The 17,952-nt window shown below is 42.9% G+C and overlaps 2 protein-coding genes across 2 annotated transcripts in view; one reads left to right on the forward strand and one right to left on the reverse strand.

Annotated features, from left to right (window-relative positions):
• Nucleotides 1-347: 347 nt before the first annotated feature.
• ptgesl (prostaglandin E synthase 2-like) lies at nt 348-5,345 on the reverse strand. The gene is made up of 7 exons (XM_072387221.1): nt 5,038-5,345; nt 3,601-3,789; nt 3,384-3,439; nt 2,804-2,956; nt 1,466-1,666; nt 1,262-1,379; nt 348-1,175 (listed from the first exon to the last, which is right to left on the reverse strand). Exons 1-7 carry the CDS (start codon nt 5,326-5,328, stop codon nt 1,038-1,040), a joined length of 1,146 nt encoding a protein of 381 aa, XP_072243322.1. The 5' UTR covers nt 5,329-5,345; the 3' UTR covers nt 348-1,037.
• A 4,381-nt stretch (nt 5,346-9,726) lies between these two features.
• LOC140309384 (ral guanine nucleotide dissociation stimulator-like) overlaps nt 9,727-17,952 on the forward strand; it is a 57,373-nt gene continuing 49,147 nt past the window's right edge. Inside the window, exon 1 of the mRNA XM_072387227.1 lies at nt 9,727-10,407. Coding sequence (XP_072243328.1) covers nt 10,387-10,407 — 21 coding nt within the window. The 5' untranslated portion in view covers nt 9,727-10,386. The remainder of the gene's footprint in view (nt 10,408-17,952) is intronic.

Consider the following 17,952-nt stretch of genomic DNA (forward strand, 5'->3'; position numbering starts at 1 on the left):
CATCCGTCCAATCACGGGGCAGCTCAGATAAAGTCTGCACCACCAGCAAATCGTAGAAGATTTAGCACAATTTAAACTGTTTTTAAAAGTTTTTGTCTACCCATGAGGAGCATTTTCTCACATGTAGCTTAACAGCCAATCGGACTTATTAACTATCAGGAGAAGAAGAAAGTAGCTGCAGTTAAAGAGCAAAAATTGCACCATAAAAAAGGAACTTTTGAGAGAAATTCTGTAAATTAGCATCCCAGATGTGATCCAGAGTGTCTGTAAGTTCCGATTTTAGGCTGAAAGAAATAGTAAAACCTTAGAAATCTGTTGTAGTTTTTATCTGAAACAAAAGCCAAAAGTCAAGGTTTATTTTCTTTTATTGTACCTTTTTTAAACTCTGCACACTGAGCTGTTTCAGTACAATAAATTCAATTAATCTGCGGCTGACAGATTGCACTTTAAGTATATTCCTGCTGGCAGCTCACCACACCAAATCTGTTTTACTCATCCTCCGATCCACTCCTCACTGCCAGAGCAAACTGATCCTGCATCAGTTACACAAAGAAATAAATACAGATACCTCAATCTCATGGTTCCTGCACAGAAGCTAGAAAATATCTACATGAACCGTTTTTAGACAAAGCTGCTGAGTGTAAAGTTCCTCTTAAACTGATCAAGTGCACACCAAAGATCAACTGTGAAGCGACTTTTACTTCCCACTAACTGAATAAATCAAACCTATCTGCAGAAAAATTAAAAGATCAAATATATTCTGGCTAACTCGTGCTTGCAGTTCCTATTGTCGACCACTAGAGGTCGCTACAAACCAGAGACAACCTTAAGACGGTTTCCCACAAAGCAGCTTTGTCACTGGTGAAATTAAGTGTCTGGTGATGGTGTTTTCATGTTTGCGTTCTCTTTAGCAGCGTGAATGTCTGCAGGTAGCCGAGGTGCTTCCCCGACCTCCTGGTGGCGTTTGAGGGGCCAACAAACAAAGCAGGTCTTCTTGGTTCCAGATGCAGGTCACTGTCTATCTTGAGTTTTACTGTTCAGTGTTTCTGCGGCTGACCCTCATGGTTGAGCGCTGCTCTCTCCATGCGTCTGTACCAAAATTTCACTTTGGTGTTTTCCATCATGTCGTCGAAAGCTTGAAGGCCCTCCATCACCCTGAGGACCCCAAACACCGCCTGTGGATGGAAGGAGGACATTTTTAGATAAAGCTTTCGTCGGCCTCCTTTTCCTTGAAGGATCGGGTTAAAACCAGTTTCCTCACCAGATCTGCCAGGTTGGGCTGATCTCCACCCATGAACTTCCTGCTCTTGCCAATGGCAGCCACCCAGTCGTTGACAGCCTTGTAGAGATCCTGCCTGACGTCTTCCTGCAGGTTGTGTCTGTCACAGGAAAAGTCAAAACTTCACATCCAAACAGAAGAAAGCTGCCAGGAACACACCAGACGGCTCAAAGGCGTTCAACATACCGACTTTTCAGCCTTTTTGCGATGACAAACATGGCTGCAGCTCCCACATATTTAGCAAAGAAGCCTTCCACGGCGCCAAACTTGCCCTCGCGTACAATGTAGTCAAAGGAGGCCAGGGCTTCGCCGGTAGTTCGGTAAACATTGGGAGAGATGAGGTGCACGAGCCAGTCATCAGCCCACTGACGCCATTTCATCTCCTCTCTGAAAACAGCGGAGATAACGTGAAACTCCTTAAATAATCGGTTTAAAAAGCGACACATTTAAACTTCTATGTGAAGAACCTTGTGTTCATCACAAGGATATTAAAGGGGAACTCCGGTATTTTTAAACCTGGACCTTATTTCTGGCATGAAATGCGTTCATCTCTGCTCTGTTAGCTCATAGCTGCTGTTATGTGGCTACTTGCAGCTATAGGAGAGCTAACGGAGGGATTTCTACACAGGCACTCTACTGGGACCACTTCATCCACACGCCCCCCTGCAGCATAGCTCATTCACTCCGGTAAGAACGTCCATCTTACTCAAAGTCGTCGTTCACATTGTCAGAATTTGATAAATATCCTGCCATGTTGCACAAAACTAGCAGTAGCAAACTCTGTGTGAAGTTAGCCGACTGTCACAGAGCACGGAGTGAATAAACTGTGCTGCAGGGGGGCGTGTGGATGAAGTGGTCCCAGTAGAGTGCCTGTGTAGAAATCCCTCCGTTAGCTCTCCTATAGCTGCAAGTAGCCACATAACAGCAGCTATGAGCTAACAGAGCTATAGCACACGTTCATTCATTCATTCTTCTTAAAGTATTGGTGAAATAAAGACAGATGATGCCTTATTTAGAGGCTGCATCCTCTAAGCCCCGTTCACTCCGTTATATGGATCTCCAGTTATCTAAATATCTTCCGAAGGACGCCGACTTTCACCAAACTGTTCTTGGTGAGCAGATGAACGTATTTCATGCCAGAAATAAGGTCTAGGTTTAAAAATACCGGAGTTCCCCTTTAAGCTACAGTTGCATTAATAGCTGGCAGGAGGGTTGAAAGCTCTTCTGCCAGGTGTGGAGTCAGTTTGGTGAAACATCATCTCAGCTTCACATCTCTGTACCCGCGACACAAGCAACTTTTCACTTAAAAGTGTTTTCAAAATGTCTCCCAGTGTCAAGCAGTTGGATAAACAAATATGTCTCCAGGCTAATTATTACACCAGGCACCTTTTTTTTCCACTGAACGTGCGTGTTGGGTCCGAAATGAGCAGATTACGCCCCACTTTCAGCACTTTTCAGCATCAGAGGCTAATGTTAGCGGTTCTCCCCAGAAGAGGACAGGTAAGCTGTGCGGTTTGAACTTACTTCTGCATTCCCTTCTCGGGGTACATCACGCCGTTGTCCGCCTCGCTCAGCATCAGCCAGTACTTGTTGTTGTACTCCGTCACTTCCTTCCCTTTGTCGTTCAAGGACTTCATCTCCGGGTAGCACAAAAGGATTTCGGTCAAGCTTTTCTCCCTGCAGAAAAAAGGTGAAAAGTTCAACTATTTCAAGAGTTGCTGCTTCGCTTTGTTCAGTTTTTCCTTTTTTTATTGCTGTATTTTATGGTTTTAACTGTTCTTTTTATTCATTTCTTCACAATTTCACAAGTTTTAGCTTCGCTTTTGTGAAGAATTTCACTTTTTTGAAGAATAAACAAAACATTTTGTTAATAGAAAAGTAAAAGTTGATCGTTTTGTCCAAATAACATTCAAATGATCTACTTTCATTTCTCATATTTAGCAGTTTATCTCTATTTTAATGTGTAATTTTAAACTTCTTTCACTTCATTGTGGAAAAAGAAAGTAGGAACTTGTTCTCGCTTAATTTAATTCTACAAACCAAAGCAAAACAGGCAGCCGGGGACGGATATTTCATCCCACATGTGAAGGAAGCTTCTACTCACTTGCTGGTTAAAAATGTCTTCAGGGAGCTGATGATGACCGAAGAGTCATTCAGTTGCTGAGGATGAGCGATAAAAGAAAAGAAAGGAGACTTTCACTGAAAAGGCTGCGCATTTTTCCACATTTTAATTCAAAAACCCGATTCTGAACGATAAGAGTAGCGTCCAGCACCAGCTGAGCTCAAATTAAAGGCCAACAGGTGAGATTTAGCCGCCTTACCAGCTCACTATTGACCATCAGGATGGGCACTTTTCTGTAGACCGACCATTTGATCTCCTGCCTCATCACCGGGTTCACCTCCACGATCTCGTACGGCAGGCCGTGGTAGTCGAGAAACGCTCGCACTTTGCTGCAGAACGGGCAGGTCTTGTACTGGTACAGAGTCAGCTTCAGACCGCCTCCTGAAACCTGCAGGGAGGCAGCAGAGGAAGGATCAGGCTCCTGGTTTAAGGTCATATTTCCAGAGGTTTATCCTCAGCGTTGGGCAGGTAACAGACCAGATGTTCAGTGTTGTGCTAAAAAATAACCAGATGTGGCACAAATAAAACACAGAATTCCCGGGAATTATGTGTTTTACCCACCAGAGAAAACATAAAAGTTGATTTTTCTTCTGTAAAATGTCCCGTTAGGCACTCACTGGATTTAAATGAGCCCTTTAAAAAAAGCTCCTGTACCTGCTGTGTTTAAAAACCACCTTAAATCCTGTTTAAGGCGGTTCAGGCGCCGAATGTTCGGCACTTTGTATGAACAGGAAACTGCTTTGGGTGATGAAAACCGACTGAAACTCGTCAAATAGGTTAAAGTCCAGTGAGTTTCAGGTTTCTAAGCTTCAGGGAGCTGGAGTCTCATCCTCAACAGGTGTGATTTAGAGCAGTTCAGCTACTTTATGACAACAAAAAAACTGATATTCAACATATTAAAGGTGCATTTGCTCACTTAATGCCATCTCTGAGACACTTTCACTAATTTATTCAGCTTCTTTTTGCTTCTCTGTTGAACTTTTTCTGCTCTTAGGGGGTCTGAAGTCAACAGCATATCAGCAACTATATCTGAGGCTAATGTTCCAGCAGAGTTAGCTAAAGACTGTGAATGTAAAGGCTTTAAATGTCTCCTTTAATTCATCATTTGTGGGATTCTTCCACTGTGCAGAACAGTGAATATTTATGCATAAAGTCTGTCATTAAATCATCTTATTGTCTGGTCAAAGTCACGCGATTCAGCAGCAAAAAGATGTGCAGGAACACGTCCTGAGAGACCAACAGATGTGTGGCTGCGTTCAACATCTGGGACTCAAAACAGCGGTGTGAAAAGATGACGAACAAAAGCTGGGAGTCAATGCGTGCACGTGAACATCTGGAGGTTTGTTTACCTCTTATCAGGGCTGATTGTGACCATTTAAAGTCTGACTGAGAGGGAACATCGTGTACGAACAGTCAACTTTTAACATCCGACAGGACTTTAAAGTGGGTTTAATACCAGAACTTTTATGGGACTATAATCTTAAACACTGTTGTTCAGAAGATCAAACCTGCTGCTGTTCGACCTCAGGTTGCACACAGGTGACCCTGTCTGCAGACATGAGAGTCAGGCGGCTGCGAACAGCCCAGAACCGACCCTGCAGACCACCCAGACCCGGTTCCCCTGGTCCGGACTCACCTTTTTTTCCTCCTCTGCCAGGTGCTGCTGGACGGACAGCTTCATGGTCTGATACAAACCCAAACCTCCGCCGAGCAGGAAGGCGCAGCCCAGCACCCTGCCTCCTCCTGACCGCACAGAGGAGAAGACTTTGGACCGGAACCCAGTCCCGCCGGTGCCGTAAGACCTCCTGGAACCGTGTGCGCCCACATTTCCCAGCAGGTAAGAGACGGTACCGGACCGGCGGGCGGCTGGAGTCTCCAGAAAAGACAAGCCGACCTTACTGAGGGTTCTGGCGCAGGCAGCTGCCATGTTGAGTTTACATAAAGCCCCACAATGCACCACGATGGAGGAGCTGAACACGGGTTGTATGCCCTGGGTTTAGCCTGTCAGGATGTGAGCTGCGCTTTGCCTGTCCTTATTCTGCCCTTATACTTTGCCTTATACTCTGTCCTTATTCTCTGCCCTTATTCTCTGCCCTTATTCTCTGCCCTTAGACTCTGTCCTTAGACTCTGTCCTTAGACTCTGTCCTTATACTCTGTCCTTAGACTCTGTCCTTATACTTTGCCTTATTCTCTGCCCTTATACTCTGTCCTTAGACTCTGCCCTTAGACTCTGCCCTTATACTCTGCCCTTATACTCTGCCCTTATACTCTGTCCTTATACTTTGCCTTATTCTCTGCCCTCAGTGGCGTAACAAGGCCGTGAGTCCGGCAACATTTTATGATAAACATTTCACACGAAATAGCGACAAATATTTAATAAAAAACATGTAAATTCTACATAAAGAGACACACAATGTCTATATACTGATTGAAAAAGGCTTCAAAGAGAAGAAAACAGAAGCTTCAAGAAGAAAATGCAAAAAGTGGGAGTTGAAATGACTGTTTTAGCATGTTTTACATGTTTTACAGCCAAAAAGTAATGAGGGGACATGCAACAAAATACTTAATGAAAAAAATAAAGAAAATGCAAAACGGCTCCAAAGTGATGCACAACAAAAAGACACACAGTGTGCACTAAGGGATGCAACATGACCACAAACTGAAGAAACAGGTTAACTGTATACACAAAAAAATGTAAAACAGACCACAAAGAATCAGAAATTACCAAAAAATGATGGTGAAAAGGAAAACACAATAGATGTAAAATCACCAGAAAGTGATGCTCAGACAGCCTCAAAATGACCTCAGAAGCAAAAAGAGACACTTAATGTCCTTTAATGAGATGCAAAATGACCACAAAGACATACAAATACAATAAATATGTAGAACCAACACAAAGAATATCAAACACCAACAAAGACTCCAAACCATTTTACACCCGAGATGTTCAGTTTCCTGCTGTCAGCTGACAGGAGCAGCTCCCGGTGTGGTCTCCTGCTGCTGCAGCCCATCTTCTTCAGGGCTCCACCTGTTGTGCCTTCAGAGATCTGCATTCCTCTGCTGGAACGAGCGCTTATTTGAGTTCCTGCTGCCTTCCTGTCATCTGGAACCAGTCGGCTCATTCTCCTCTGACCTCTCACATCAACAAGGCATTCTCACTGGATATTTTATCTTTTTCAGACCATTCTCTGGAAACCCAGAGATGGTTGTGGGTGAAAATCCCAGCAGATCAGCTGTTTCTGACATACTCAGCCCATCTGGCACCAACAACCATACCACGTTCAAAGTCACTAAAATCCCATTTCTTCCCCATCCTGATGCTCGGTTTGAACTTCAGCAGCTTGTCTTGACCACCTCTACATGCCTAAATGCACTGAGATGCAGCCATGCGACTGGCTGATCAGCTGTTTGTGTTAACAGGTAATTGAACAAATATGTAGAACCAACCAACCAATATATAAATATGTATATATATTTAAAATTTTAAAAAGGAAAAAAAAGAACAGTTTACTGTTACTGTAATATTTAATATATACACATACATAGACTACTGAGATATTCAAAGTTTACCACAGAACAATACATAATGGCCAAAAAACTGAAAAATTAAGGGGGAAAAGATAGAAAAGGAGAAGAAAAGACCTCAAAGCGATCAAAAGCTACAAAGAAATGCCGTCTGCCTTTAATAGTTTAAAGTTATCTGGGAAAAGTTGAGACAAAATCCACCAAGAGAAGCAGAGAGGCATAAAACAAACCCAAAGTTCACACAAACTGATGATATTTCCACCCGTTGAGAAGCCTCCTAACGACGAAGAGGTCCAAACTCGAGCCTCTAATGTTTGTTTCTGTTTTTGTTGGCAGAGCTTTTAGCTTTTTTAGTCCAACAGCAACCAAACCAAGACTAGGAGAGGAAATATATCCAGAAAGTGCACGACTGGGTTTTTCCAGTAAGTCTGTCATAAGCGTTTTCAAACCACCTTAAAAGTTAAGCTTCCAAAGAGAGTTTTAAAGCCCCTGCTGTCAGCCAGCAGAGGGAAGCATCAGCACCACCTGCAAAGTCACTCATTATCAGTATGAATTGTGTCTGCTGTTGCTTCAGAGGCGACACGTTTGATTTTAGAGGTTTTCTCAAGTGAAAGACAAGAGTTAATGCTTCAGTTTTATTCCTTTGAAGGATGCAAAGTAATGCACAAACAGATCATTTTAATACTGTTTAATACTGGAGGCAGCGTGATGACACAGGCCTGCAGGACCTCCCGCTCACAGGTGTGAGGCGGCTGCATGAACTCTGCAGAGATGAAACAAACTGCTCAGATTCAGGCAAATGCAGCAAAGACGCGTCACAAAACAGATGTACACAGATCCAAGGCAAACCGAGGGAGAAACCCACGAAGAGGGGGGACATTCTGCCACCTGAAAACCCGACCGAGCTGCTGAAGATGAAACTAAAAGGAACAAACAAAACTACATGAAGAAAGCTGGACTTAACAGAGATGAGGAGCTCATAAACTCCCATATATCTTCCGGTAAAGATGTTGTTTCGTTGCTGTTTTAAGAGATATTTTAACTTCATTCGTTGGAAATTAAACAAATCCACAAACCAGGGAACTAAACCTGGACAAAGATACGTTTCTGGAGTCATTACTCAAAGGTTTTAAAGGTTAGACCATTACATTTAAAACCGTCTCATTGGTCAGAAATGAAGGTACAACTCCTGCCGGTCTGTTTGTTTAGTAGAACATTAATGTTTGTAGTATTTAGAAAACCTTACTGTAGCATTTTCATCAACCAAAACAAGCAACTAACACTGTATTTATGTAACAGAGTCACTTATACAGCAGTAATATGTAGATTTATAATTACACAGAATCTGTGTAAATAGTTATTACCCGACATGTCTGACCTCCTGAGTCAATATGTGGAACGTTTGAGACTCAGTTTCTGTTCCTCAACGTTCACTTTCGAGGGTCCCTCCTATATATGTGTCTCATGCTTTTGCCTCTCCCCTTTTTGCTGTTGTACTCCTTGGGAGAGTTGATCACGATTGACCGGAGGATTTTGTTGTTTTTTACACCTTTCGTTAGAATAAAAGGAGAAAGATATCCTGGTCTGGGCCTGTTCATGTTCATAAAAACACAACGCAGACAACACTAGAACCTGACCTGGTTAGCGAGCTACGTTGAGCCTCAAGTCAGAGTTTTCAGTGTCGCCATCAGACTTTAACCGCTTCCTGACCTGATGATGTCATCAGACAGGTACTGACAGTCGATGTTTGACACTGTAACAAAGGTTAAAGCGAATAATTGGTGTCAGATTGTAAAATGGTTTAAAGGATGAGACAAACATCAGTAATTAAGCCATTATTTAGTAGGTCAGCGTACCACATTTAGACATTTTAATCGCCAAATTTACCCAGAATACAGTTTTGCTTCGGTGACATCTTTTGATCTAAAAAGACCTAAAACAGACATAATTCTTATCAAGTTCAAATTTACAGCTTTAGTGATACAAATGGCAAGCATGTATCAGCCTTCCTCTAACTTTTAAACACATCTCCATTCATTCAGCTTGCTCCACTTATGAATCAAGTGTCAGGTGATTGGCAGAAGACGCATTAAATGACACACAAAGCCTGAGGTCGAAGGACTGAAGTCAACAGAGAGAGATCATGATTGAGGTTTGGGTTTTGTCCAGTCAGTTAACGCAGAGAAACCCCGGCTGTGCTGAACTTGCTGCGTAGTAAACCTCCCTGATGAATCATAGGTCAGCCAAAGCTAATTGTGGGGGAAAGTTCTTGCAACATAAAAACATGACATCCCTGGAGTGTTCTGGGAGCTGAAATTTGTGAGCTGGGATAAAACAGCCTTCAAAAGAACGGGGCAATAAAAAGTGAGCACTGACATCTAAGAGGAGACAAAAATACACACAATTCCACATGGAAATGGTTAAAAACATGGAGCAATTTCAGAAAATCAAACCAAAACTGGAAACACGACACCGCAATGACTTATTTATCCAGAAAACAAAAAAAATCAATTAAAAAGCTCTAACATAGACAACAAAACTCAGAAATTAACCGAACAAAAACTAACCATATTTAACAAAAACATGTCAGAAAACACATTTAAAGAAGACATGACTTTTTACTGATCACAACGAACAAAAAACACAAAACACACTGCGCTATTACAGCTGTTTTTAAGTGTAAAAACGATTAAAAGTAAGGGTTAATTCAAAACTGAACTGGGGTCTGTTCAAGAGCACCGGTTTCTCCTCTGCATCGCGTGATGCGTTCAGGAGCGTCGTTATTCCCAGAGATTCCTCGGACCGCAGCACCAGCAGCAGCAGCGTCTTGTGTTGCTGAAAGCGGAGATTCCCTCCGCCAGCAGCAGCATCCATTTAAGTGTCACAGTGGTCAGATCAGCACATCACCTCTGCCTTTCCTCGGATTCACCACACTCCGCTGGGATGCCGTCGTCGAGCAACGGCGAGAATTTCTCGGGGAGAGCCGATGCCATCGGACACCTTCCCCACGCATTTTTTCGAGCGTGACTGGAAGGGAGCGGAGCGGCGATGGATGAGAGCACGAGCAGACAAATAAAATTCTGATATTCGCTGGGTTTAGCTAGCTAACGGTAGCGAGCTAACGTTAGTTAGCCCTCAGCTCGGTGTGGCTGTGTCCCCCTCCCCGTCCACTGACCGACGTGGTGTTTTCCTCCATGATTAAACACCCCTCAAAGCCTTTTTACATGGATGTCAAGACATGCTGGTGCCGCCGAGGGCATTTCTCTCAAGGATAAAGCATCGTCGCGGTCCGCTAGCCTCACGTTGGTAACGCGAGTTAGCCGAGAGCATCAGTAACCTTCATTTTTTTCCATTTTTCTCTCGCTCATCCGTGAAGATGCTGGCTGAGGAGGAGCGTGTCTAACGGTGATCTTGAACTCGCATGGACACTCAATCCATGAAGGTCATGATACTGAGAGAATGATCATGCTGGAAAAACAGGTAAGAAGCCAGCTGGGAGCGTCAAGTCCGCGGATTCATATTTAAATACACACCTGGGCTCATTTGCATGTGTGTGGGGGGGCATTCTGCACCCTGCTGCCGCCTGGATCCCACCAGAGTGGCCTACTTTGAGGGGAAATGGTACCTTGAGGTTTCAGGTGATCGTTAGCTTGGTTTTAAATATTTTCTGTGTCTCTGTCCCGTTTCATCTCCTGCTGGTGTTAATTATTGAGGGAATTGTCGCTCAAGAGTCCATTAAAATATGAAAATAAAGGAGAAAAGCAGCTGGAATCAGGTCATCTGGACATTTATAACACATTCAGAGTTCGGGATATTTTCCTTTTTGGTAACTGATGAGAAATGATGAGGATTTATTCATGTATTGTCCCTTCAAATAGAAAATTATTATCTTTTTAATCAAAACAATGAAGCTGAACTGCATCACTTAACGGACACAATCTGACTTTAGTCAGATATTCACCATGTTTTATTGGAAATCACTGCAAAGGAAGTATTTTAGGTTTTGGACAGTTTTTTTGGATGAATTGGACTTATTACAGGATTATTTATTAACTAAATAATAAATCTTAAGTAAATCCAGTCAACATTTGCTTTATTGGATTTTCCAGCTTTACATTTTGTCATTGTAAGCGAATATTTCTTCTTCTTAGAAGCTTTGATATCATAAATTTGGGTATTTTTTTTCATTTTTCTGACTATATTGTTAATTTTTCTTTATTCTAAGGATTCAGACAATGTGGAATAACTTCAGATCAACTGTTCTTAGAGAATAAAGGGAAGAAAACCCAAGAGGCCGATCATAAAGTTTGATGATCTGGAATAAGAAACGGTTCTTTCGAGCTCTAAAAAGTTCAGTTCCTGCAATGTGGACGTTTAAAAGTCACAACAACGATTTAAGTGCAAAATATGTCACCGGTTAATACATATGTGTGTTATTCCTGTTTTACGCTCGTTATTAAAGCTGAAGGGCAAAGGGTGCTCAGTCCAGTTAGAGCCATTCAAGAAAATATGTGCATTTAGTAAATATTTCAGTTTATTCATCGTGTAATTCCTCCTTAATTCTCCCATTTGATCAGTCAGTCTTTGTCACATTTAGGCTTTAAACAGCCCATTAATCACCCGTCTTCAAACAACTGATTCATTTCTCAATCATCTAAAGCTCATTTCACCTCATTTAATTTGATATTTCCGTCGTTCTTCCATATAAACACAGTGTCAACGAGGTCAAAAAGCAAAAAGTTCTCAATTTCTCTGCTCTGGACTGATTAACCATTGAAAAAGACGGGATTCTTCGTGGTTTTTGGGGTTTTGTGTCGACTGGTGTGCAGAAACCTACAGGTTGGCACTTCATCTTTGCTGAAATATATGATGGCGCTTTGGAGGCTTACTTGACAACATTTCAAAGACTTTTATTGATCATTTTCTGCTTGTGGGGGCCCTTTGATGCTCTTAGCTGCAGGCCAGAGGCCCTCAGCTGGTGGAGTTCACGACCTCCTCTGTCCAGGAACTCGGGGACGGAGGGAGCTTGTGCTGTTTGTGGTGACGGTCTGATGACTTCCTCGTTTATTCCCACAGCAGCGTTGGTGACCATCACCAAAAGCTGGCACATTAATTATACATGGTGGCTCCAGACTTGTCTGCAGAGGACGGCGCTGTGTTGATTTCACCTTCAGGGAAGCGCTTTTGTGATTATTCTCAGCAGGAAATGATTCCGTTTCTGTGAATATTGATGAATTCGTTTTGATTCTGATCAAAGAAATCAGAGTGGAGATGTGATGCATTTGTGTGTCTGTGGGAGTGTTGGTTCTTTGTGTACTGACGTGCACACTGCCCGGAGCCCAGTGAATTCTGGGAATTCTGATTTTTATTTTTATTTTAAAACATCACTTTTTGACCAAATTGGTTCCAGTGCTGGTCCAGGACTGTTGGTTTGACCATTTCTGCCTAAGATACGTTCTTATTAACTTAGCCTCTGTGAGCCTCATGGATGCCATTTGTCTGGTTGCCTTGGTGACATGTGAAAGCAGCACTTTGTCAGGCCCTGCTCGTCTTTAAGCTACAACAACACTTTGTTAGGGTTAAAAACATCATGGTTGGGGCTGAAATACCACCTCAGTGGGTGGGTGAAGCTGCCCTCCCGACCACCAGGGTTCACATATTTTTATTGATGTAATTACAGGTCTTCATTGCCTGAGGGCATAGTGACCCATGGTGTTGGTTTTGGGACGACAGAATTCATATGTTCGACCTTTTGTAGCAGAATAACCATCTTAGCCATCTTCTATCTCCTTAGATTTATCTTGACCAATCAAAACGTGAATTTTATCATCTATTAATGATGAAATGAATATAAATGATTAAATGTTAGCCTAAGTAGGATAAACTCAGCCCTGGAGAAAGATGTGTGGCGCTTTTCACACGATGTGAACATGCTAACATCTTCTTATCAACAGAAAGTTCACATCTGAGACTCTCAGCATCAATTCGTTGTATCTTTTATAAGTCTGAGGCCATATTTAATGTAAGGCACATCCTGCACGTGTTTGGAGCATCGGCTGTGCTCTCCCTGAGAAATTAAAGATGCAATATGTCGCCGATCAGCAGAGGCAGTGATGGGAACCGATATCTGACGTCTTATGCAACACCAGAAGACTTGGAAAAGACTCTGAAAGACTATCAGCTCACATCTAAAGACGAGAGTTTAGAGTTTTTAGTCCCAGACTAGCCTCAGACTAAAGATTTTACAAAGACTGGGAATCTTCTAGGGTCACTATTTACAAGACTAAAGCTAGATTTTTAGATTTTTTCCCATCATGCTCAGCAGAAGTTTCACAAAAATGGAGGAGAAGCAGCTTTTAGCTGCAGCTGCTCTGGTCTGTGCAGTGGTTTGTAGTGAAAAACCCAACAAAAAGAGGAGAAAACGCCACAGAATATGAGCACGGACCGTCCATTTTCACCTGCTGGTCGCTCGTTCTTCTAGGTCTGCCGATATGTTTGTTATTTCCTGTTTCTGATGCTGTCAGAGCTCATCTATTGGCTGTTGATTGTGTTAGATCACTGCGACCTGCGATGATATTAAACACGTTTGATATGAGCCCAAGACTGGACTGAGTTTTATGACCAGCTTACAGCAAACGACTGAGTTCCCCATTTCATTCCATCAACTTTGAAAGAGCGCGAAAGACCTTTAATTCTGGCTTTTTGGTGCCTTTAGCTTGTCTGTGGTCAGCTGACAGGAAGAGAACGTCTCCTTCATGGTGGAATTTGACTGTTTTAGGGTTCATCATTCCCCACGAAGTCCAGAACCGAGAGCTGAAGAGGTTCCTGTGATCTTCCTGGTTTGTATCTGTAAATGAAACGATATCTTTTTGATTCAGCTCTTGTATATTTGCTTGTTTTTTGGGAGGTTTTTGTTGTGTTTTCTAAACTGAAGTATCTGAACCAAGTATACTGGCACCAGTGATTTTAAATGATGCCTCGCTCTGGGTCTAAGCTCATTTACGGTCTCCAGGGAAATCTGTTTAAAGCTGCTGTTAGTGACAGATTTATCCCAGAAAATGCTCAAATGACACGAACGAGGGAGCGAGTGTCACCACCAAACTGGACTCGATTCTCCTTTTCTTGGAGTAGATTCACAGCTCAGAGCGTTTAAAACGGGCTTCTTTGTGCAGTTGTAAAACTCAACAGCTCAGCTCCTCCATCGGCGAGGAATCATCAAGTAAACAAGCTGAAAGCGTGTCAAAGGTCAGCGGCGAGCTTTGTCTGCGAGGCGAGCGCCGGGACGAGAGGCTTCCCGCTGCTCCGTTTTCCCCCGCCCTGCTTTCACAGCAAACAGCCTCCTTCTCCTGCCCCCCCCCTGGTGTAAATCCTGTTTATCCTGATGTTTATCTGTTTTTGGACACATTTATGAGCCTTTTTTAACCATTGTGGGAGTTGCAGATAAGCTGAAAACGCTCTGTTCTGGAGGCCTGACTTCACTCCAGGCAGATTTAACTTCTTTGTCTGATGGAATGTGACAAGAATCGGGCTTTTTCTCCCATTTCGTTCTTTCAGCCTCGAGGGTTTTTGTTTCCTTTTTCGGAAGCATGAGTTATGTGTGCGTGGAAGGAAGGGTTCGTCCTTGAAATCTGGTCTAAAGACGCATTTTTGCGTTGTGGAGAAGTGTATCAACAGTGTTCCATCGCTGCACTTGTTGCCGACAGCTTGGCTGATTCTCGGTCAGCTGTTCTTGTTGATGTGGCCGACACTTATCTGCATTTCTGATATGTAAGTGTGCAGATGCTGTAAACATTTGTGGGTGTCGTCATGGTGACTCGAGGCCTGTCAGGATATGAATCAGAGGTGCTCTGCATGCAGAAAACTAAGTGGAAAGTTTAGAAAAATTTATTTTTCAACACATTTAACCAGCAAAGTTTCCTGGCTGCGAGTCTCTTCTGGCTTCGCTCTGATTGCTTTTAGATGTCATCGAGGAAGCAGCAGGATGCAAGTTAGTTGCTGCTAAAGGTAGATTTCACTTTCAGGGTTTGATAGAGAGCAAAAAAATAAAGTTCTGATACAACTCTGATTTCTTTATGTTTCTGTAATCTTTTAAAGTCTTCATCAATAGTTCTCCAGCTTTCTGAAGGTCTTTCAGAGTTTTTCTTTGGACATTTTCTGCTTTTTCACTCGTTTTCGATCCTTGTACCCGAGCATTTTCAGAGGAATGTGTTTGTTAAACCACATAATTCTGATCTATGAATGATTCAGGCAGAAAAAAGGCTGCTAACTCAAGGGATGAACCAGTGTTGTGTCGACACAGAACAGACAACTTAGCAAAGAAGCCATTTTAAACTGGATCTTTAGGCACTTTGTCACAAAGACACATCATTTGTTCCCATTTCTTTAGCTGCATCTATGAAAAACAGCAAAGAAAACACAGTTTGACAGACAGAAAATAGGATTTCTGCAGCAACAAGGTGATTCCCAAAGAGCTATCAGCTGAAAACTTGGCATATCTCAGCATGGTGTGCAGTGTGTCCTTAAAACATTTGAGGAAACTGGACAAGTGGAGGACAAAAGAAGAAGTGTCAGGCCTAAAAAACTATCTACAGCAGATGAACAGGATCTGAAAGTGATGTCCTTAAGAAAGAGGAAAAAATCCAGCTGTGACCTGACAGGACCTGAGAGATGCATCTGGACCTTCAGCTGATCCATCTACTGTTGGCCCAAGCCTCATCAGAAATGGTCTCCATGGAAGGGTGGCTGTCAAGAAGCCGTTCTTAAGGAAGGGAAACAGGGAGAAAAGGCTGAGCTGTGCCAAATGACACAAGAAGTGGACTGAAAATCAGTGGCAACAGGTCTTATGGAGGGATGAATCCTCCCCAGAGCCCGGACCTCAACATTATTGAAGCAGTGTGGGATCATCTGACAGAGAACGGAACAAAAGGCAGCCAACATCCAAAGAAGAGCTTTGGGATGTCCTTCAAGAAGCCTGGAGAACTATTCCTGAAGACTCCTTAAAGAAATGACAGAAAGCTTGTCTCAGAGGGTTCAGGCTGTGTTGGAGAATAAAGGAGCTCAGACCAGATATTCACTTTAAAGCTGAATCTTTCATTTAATTTAAAGATGAATCCTACATTTACTCTGAAGTACACACGTGTGTGTTCAGTTTCTAGATATCTAATAATAGCTTTATCAAATGTATAAATAATGATGGTTACTTTTGAGTGACTATTTAAAGGGATATCCAACATTGTATTTATATATTATGACTTAATGTGCTGTACCATGAAATATATCCAGTTATTTTTAAGAAAGACACACGACACAAATAAGGGGAACATTAAAAACAGGCAGACAACACAGGTGAAGGCAAAGCAGACTCATTTGGTGAATACAGTGGAAATTAGGGACTATATTTACAGATGAGTCGGGATTACAGCCAGCTGACCTTCACCTGAACACAAAACAGGCCTCAGTTAGCATGTTAAAGGTTAAAGGTCATGACAGCACAGTTAGAAAAAGACTGAACAAGGATGGCTTGTTTGGAAGGGCTGCAGGAGAAAGCCTCTTCTCTCTAAAAAGAACATGGCAGCACAGCTTAGGTTTGCAAAGCTGCATCTGAACAAAGCACAAGACTTCTGGAACAATGTCCTTTGGACAGACCAGAGCAAAGTGGAGATGTTTGGTCCTAATGCACAGCAGCACGTTTGGAGGAAACCAAACACAGCATATCAGCACAAACACCTCATACCAGCTGTCCGATGGCCTCACGTGTCTGAAACAGGGTCAACAACAGGACAAAGATCCCAAACACAGCAGCAGATCTACAGCAGAATGTGTGAAAAAGAAAAGAATCAAGGTGTTGCAATGGTCCAGTCAGAGTCCAGACCTCAGCCTGACTGAGATGCTGTGGTGGGACCTTAAGAGAGCTGTGCAGAAACCAATGCTGCAGGCCAACAGATGAACTTCACTACTTTCTTACATCAGGTCTTATGTCTGAATTAAATATACGGAAACAACATGATATCACTGTAAGCTCTTCTCCTTCAGAGTGTTTTATTGTTCAGTTTTCTACGTGGTCCTGCTGGTAAAGAAGAAGCCCGCCATGAAATCTGGAGACAAGTTGCATGGGAATATGTTTGTTTATGCTTTTTTTTAAAAATCTAAATGTTGCAACGTTGGAAAAAGAGAGTGAACCTAAATTCCTCCACAGCCATGTGAGAGACTGATAACGTCCCACAGAAACCATTCCTGGTTCAACCATGTTGTTTTTCACACATTGCTCCTGCATTCTGATGTAGTTTTGGTTAAATAAATCTCAGCATTGTGTGATTTTCCGTGTTGTTGTTGATCTAATGTTGAGGTGAGCTGCATCTTTGTGAGGAACTGAGTCAGAAAAACAGTCGCTGCTTGGTTTCTGAGCACATATTGTGTTCTTATTGCGCTGCTGACACGCTCTGTCGTGAGATGAGATGAGATTGACTCACTCTGTGCTTATTGCCTCTCCAGCTCGCCGGCGCCGGGGAATAGTCCGTCTGTGATGAAACAATCTGAAGTGGGACAAACACGGAAATGATCCTGCTGATTTGCAGCGGACATAAACCTAATTTAAATCTGATTAAAGCCAGCTTCTGTCTGCAGAAAGATGACGCACGTTTTATTTTTTCCTCCCCGTCTTCTTCGGTGGTGGTAACAGGTTTATAGCCACGTGTCCCAGGTGAACCGACCATCTTTGTCTGGGTCCGCAGGAAGTGGACCCGCAGGTTTCACTCTGACTTCCTGTGCTGGCCGCTGGGTGTCGGTGGAAGAGCGAGGAAGGGAGGGAGGGAGGGAGGGTGAGAATAAGGAGGAGGAGGGTGTGATATTATGTAGCTCTATGAAGAGCTGGCTTTGCCTCCCTGTTTCCATGACGACCGCTCTCCTACATTTTCAGCCGTGGGACGGCCTCTGCATCTGAAAGCAGGTCCCCGGTGGTGTTTCAGAGCCGTTTGCTCTTTTCCTCGAGCTGCTCCTTCGCTTCTTCTTCTTCTTCTGTCTCTGTTT

This window comes from Leuresthes tenuis, unplaced genomic scaffold, assembly GCF_036924035.1.
Source record: "Leuresthes tenuis unplaced genomic scaffold, fLeuTen1.0.hap1 SCAF_6, whole genome shotgun sequence".
NCBI lineage: Eukaryota > Metazoa > Chordata > Actinopteri > Atheriniformes > Atherinopsidae > Leuresthes > Leuresthes tenuis.

Coding starts and splice junctions, on each gene's coding strand:
- ptgesl (XM_072387221.1), bottom strand. CDS start 5,328: ATGGCAGCTGCCTGCGCCAGAACCCTCAGTAAGGTCGGCTTGTCTTTT. Junction 3,440..3,600: donor TGATGGTCAATAGTGAGCTG/GTAAGGCGGCTA, acceptor GCTCATCCTCAG/CAACTGAATGACTCTTCGGT. Junction 1,380..1,465: donor GCAAAAAGGCTGAAAAGTCG/GTATGTTGAACG, acceptor TTCCTGTGACAG/ACACAACCTGCAGGAAGACG.